The 4,904-nt window shown below is 35.5% G+C and overlaps 1 protein-coding gene across 1 annotated transcript; it reads left to right on the forward strand.

The window, feature by feature from the left end:
* The first annotated feature begins 1,553 nt into the window (after positions 1 to 1,553).
* On the forward strand, positions 1,554 to 4,323 carry LOC110767115 (aluminum-activated malate transporter 2-like). The gene is made up of 6 exons (XM_021970558.2): positions 1,554 to 1,914; positions 2,156 to 2,296; positions 2,430 to 2,702; positions 3,065 to 3,177; positions 3,288 to 3,431; positions 3,707 to 4,323. The coding sequence occupies exons 1-6, from the start codon at positions 1,632 to 1,634 to the stop codon at positions 4,178 to 4,180; spliced, it is 1,428 nt and encodes a 475-aa protein (XP_021826250.2). The 5' UTR covers positions 1,554 to 1,631; the 3' UTR covers positions 4,181 to 4,323.
* Positions 4,324 to 4,904: the final 581 nt, after the last annotated feature.

Here is a 4,904-nt window from a genome sequence, read left to right on the forward strand (position 1 = left end):
AACAATATAGAAAAAACCTAACTTATGCAAACTAACCAATATAAAATCCCAACAACTAATCAAATTTACCAAAATATAATCGAACAAAAAACACTAATTTATTCTAAGTAACTAACCAAAATAAAAAAACCCTTATTAATTTATTCAAATTAACCAAGAGATATAATCTAACATAAAAGTAAATCCCTAATTTATTCTAACTAACTAACCAAAATCAAAACCCCTAGTTTATTGAAACTAATCAAGATATAATCTAACATAAAAATAAAACCCTAACTTATTTAAACTAACTAACCAAAACCAAAATCCATAATTTATTCAAACTAACATAAAAGAATAGCCCTAATTTATTCAAACTAACAAACCAAAATAAATTTCAACAACAACTAATTAACAAAAACACAAACATATAACAATCTTGACTAATTAATTAAAGCATAAAGAAATTAGGATAACATACTTTCAAATTTGAGGGACAAATTCACCTTTGAAATCAAATTGAATTTGAGGGTTACTTATTTAATTTGAGCTGCGCCGCCGCCACTTTGCTGCCGCCGGATTTGTGGGGAAGGAAGTGAAGGTTGGATGGAACTTGGTTTGGGGATTTAGGGTTCAGACTTGAGAAGTTGAGAGAAATGAGTTAAAAACTTGTTTGAGGAAGGGGAAGGATCGGGCAAAAACAGAAGCTGCTGTATTCAGAATTTTTTTTTTTTTTTTTTTAAAACCTGTGCCAAAACGACGTCGTTTTGGCCAGGTTAAAAAAAAAAAAAACATAAGTGCAACGACGTCGTTTTGACGTCGAGGGAACTAAAAAAAAAAGAAATCGCGCGCTGCGCGCAAGGGCAGCCTGCGCTGCCATCTCCTTCAGCTGCAAGGGCTTGCCCCTTTGGGGCATTTCATCGAACACTTTGCAGGGGTCAACTTTGGGTGCTTTAATGGAGGATTTCAGAGGTTGCAAGGGTCAATTGACCACCCTTGCTCCTCTGTAGATCCGCCCCTGGCCATGAGCTATAAAAGCTTGGCTGGTCAAGCCCAGTGACCATACTTGACACAGTTTTTATTTTATATATATATTTTAATTATAAAGCGATATTTTGAACTATTCTAATGTGTAGGGAAGGAGATGGACCTTGGATGCAAAGGGCGAACTCAATGCCTTGTCCAACTGGCTTAACACAAAGTTTAGAACCAATATTGGATACTGCCTACATATACAGGCAAGTTCAGCATTACACAGAAAATCAGTAAAAAGGAAATAGTACTTTTCATTGCCAGATAGAAAGAGCCAGTTGATGCGACTTTAAGCTTGAGGATCAAATTGTTGGCTCTTGTTAATGGGTAACAACATCCATCCAGAGCAACATCGCACTTATTTTAACTTTGCATTTTCAACCCTTGGTTTCAGTGAAACTTCTTGTACTTTCTCCGTACAAAACAAAAAGCACCAAAACTTGTTCGGGGAATTCAAATAAGATTTTTAAAATCTTCACTTACATCCTTTTCCCCTTATAAATATGAAGCCTGTGGTGTGCTCGAAAAGCATCACTCTCTCTTCTCTCTCTCTCTCCACTTTCTCTTTAATTAGTTCATGCAAAGCTAGTCTTACATCATTCATTATTTTTCCCATAGTGATGATGGAGTCTGCAAGTCATGAAAAAGTAGGGCTTTTAGCTAGTTGGTGGGTTCGGCTAACAGCGATGCCTAATATGATTGCTTGCAAAGTCTCTGAGATGGCAAAGAACACCAAAAAGCTTGGGCAAGATGACCCTAGAAGAGTTTTTCATTCTCTTAAAGTTGGATTTGCACTCACCTTGGTCTCATTGTTCTACTACTACCAGCCACTTTACGACAACTTTGGTGTCTCTGCAATGTGGGCTGTCATGACTGTTGTGGTTGTATTTGAATTCTCAGTAGGTATGTTGATCATCTCTCTTAAGCTATATCTCACTAATGTAAAACTAATAATATCTCATCGGTTTTTGGACAACATTAGCTAGCCACATGATGTGACAGTTTATACGTAATTACTTATACCCTAGATATTATATAAAAGATATATGATCATGTGACCAATTAATGTTAACGTTGTTGCTCTTGTATTACTCACCATAAATGGATTTATTGATTTCTGACTGTTTTATGGACATGCTTCTAGGAGCCACTCTTGGAAAAGGTTTAAACAGAGCATTGGCAACACTGCTAGCTGGTGCTCTTGGCATTGGAGCTCATCACCTTGCTAGCCTATCTGGGCAGATAGGTGAGCCCATAGTAATTGGGTTCTTTGTCTTCCTACAAGGTAAAATATTTTGGTTTTTAGCCAACATATTTATACTTGCTTTCTTTCATTAAAAAAAAAAAAAAAAAATTTATATTTGCTGTCCTTTTTATCTTCATCACATGTTTAAATTCAAACTTCTGTGTCTTTGCAGCTGCGACATCAACCTTTATACGGTTTTTTCCCCAAATCAAGGCACGATATGACTATGGCTTGTTGATCTTTATATTGACATTCTCTTTGATATCTGTGTCTGGATTGCGGGACGATGAAATATTGGAGTTGGCCCACAAAAGGCTGGCAACCATTTTTATTGGTGGCTCTGCCTGTGTGATCATTTCCATAGTGGTTTGCCCTGTATGGGCTGGCGAAGATCTTCACAACCTCATAGCTGCCAACATTGAAAATCTAGGAAGTTTCTTAGAAGGTATATTCCCAAATTCTTTATTGTAACCCTAATAATGTTGTTTAGTATGACACTATAACTTTAAACACATGTCTTGTTTTAACTAAGTTGTTTTACCATTCAACATTATCACATAGCAAAAGCAATTTTCTACAAGTTTTTCTTTTGAATGTGTGGTCAAAATTGACAGTTGACCAACGTAACATATTAAGTTATCAAAATGAATTAATAAGATTTGAATACATACTTTTTTTTTATAGCACAAGCAACAAAAACAAAGATCGTGGATAACTACAACTACAATGCTATTTAAGGAACTGCGCCCTTTTCCTTTTCTTGGTATGAGACTAAACAAATGATAAAATCAATTTTTTATTTTATAGGATTTGGAGATGAATACTTCAAAACGTTAGAGGATGCAGAGTCCAAAGATGACAAGTCATTTCTACAAGCTTATAAAAGTGCTCTCAATTCTAAAAGCAGTGAAGAATCCTTGGTGGGTATAGTTCTCTCTCTCTCTCTCTCTCTCTCTCTCTCTCTCTCTCTCTCTCCATATAAAAAAATGTTTCTTATTCTTAATGAACTAAGATGTTATGTTACTTTCAGGCTAATTTTGCAAGATGGGAGCCTGGACATGGCCGTTTCCATTTTTGTCATCCATGGAAGCAATACCTCAAAGTTGCAACTTTAACTCGACAATGTGCCTACCGGATTGAAGCACTTCATAGCCGCCTCACTGATGACAACAAAGTATGAATACAAAATCCATAAATAGTACATTCATTTTTTTTTCTAAAAGTCGAACTAATTTAGCACCTGCACATATATAAAACTATATATAATATAAAATTAATAAAGAACACACTATAAATTAAAGTTTGTATTGTTAATGGAGCTTAGGCAATTTGGCTACGTTTATGCATGTACGGAAAAAATAATATAAAATTAAGTAGTAACATAATGCTATATTGGACCATTAATAATTAATATAATTAATTAGTGTTCATGCTTAACTTGTGTTGCAGGTCTCATCAGAAATTCTTAATATAATTCAAGAATCATGCACAAAACTGAGCTTGGAGACTGGCAAAGCACTGAAGGAACTTGCATCAGCTTTCAAGGAAATGACCAAATCACCCTCTCCTGAAACCCACATGGCTAAGGCAAAGGCTGCAGCCAAGTCCCTCAGATCCTTACTTAAATCTGGGCTGTGGGAAGACACAGAGCTCTTAGAAGTGATGCCAGCAGCAACAGTTGGTTCACTTCTGCTGGATGTTGTCAACTGCAGTGAGAAAATTATTGAGTCTGTTAATGAACTTGCCTTTCTTGCAAATTTTAAGACTGTTGAAGCCACAGTGTCACCAGAAAAATCACAGTTGGGAAAACTTGACAACAAAGAAAAAAATCCCAACATGGATGTTGTTGTTACAATTGCAGAGGCACCCTCAGTTTTACCAGAAAATGGGGAAAAAGTTGGTAGTCAACAAGTGGAAGTGTAAATATTATATGTTATAGTACTGTTTTACTAACACATGTAATATTATGGCAATGCCATAATACCCACACTGATGTATTATAAAGTTTGGGTATATGAAGCTAGACTTTTTACCATAATTTGAAAATTGTAAAAGGTTTATCCTGAACCCACTAAATAATTTACTTTCCTAGTTATCAACTGGTGTGGTTTATATTTTCCAAAATTTTCATTTTGTGATGGCTTTGGACATTTGAAATATTCCTTTTTTAGGGAGGGCAGGATTAGTACACATGCATATAAGTGGAACTTTGAGGAATTGATTTATGGAATCAAACTCAATTTTCGTTCTTGTCGACTCTGAAAAACACCAGCCATATAATGAGAATAACCCTTTACATGCATGAAGGAATATATGGCTTCTGAGACCACAATGGGATGGTGATCCAGAGACAAAGATAATAGATAATTCAAGAATATTAGCCGATCATGAAAATATACTCTAGCTAGGCCCCTAGGCCTATAGCGAGAAAAACAGGGGTCAGCTATTTTTGGTTGCCTCATTCATTCATATATATATATGTGCAAGAGCGTTCAAGCGACCAGTTAGTGCGGTAAGTTAATACAACACTAACCACTACGCTTTTGGATTCACTCTAAAATGTCATCTCATGATCAAAATAGTTTGTTTTTTTACGTACTCCCTATTCAAACATTACCCTTGCAAAAGATAATCTAAGTAATAATCT

Source organism: Prunus avium, chromosome 6 (assembly GCF_965620075.1).
Source record: "Prunus avium chromosome 6, drPruAviu1.hap1.1, whole genome shotgun sequence".
Classification (NCBI taxonomy): Eukaryota; Viridiplantae; Streptophyta; class Magnoliopsida; order Rosales; family Rosaceae; genus Prunus; species Prunus avium.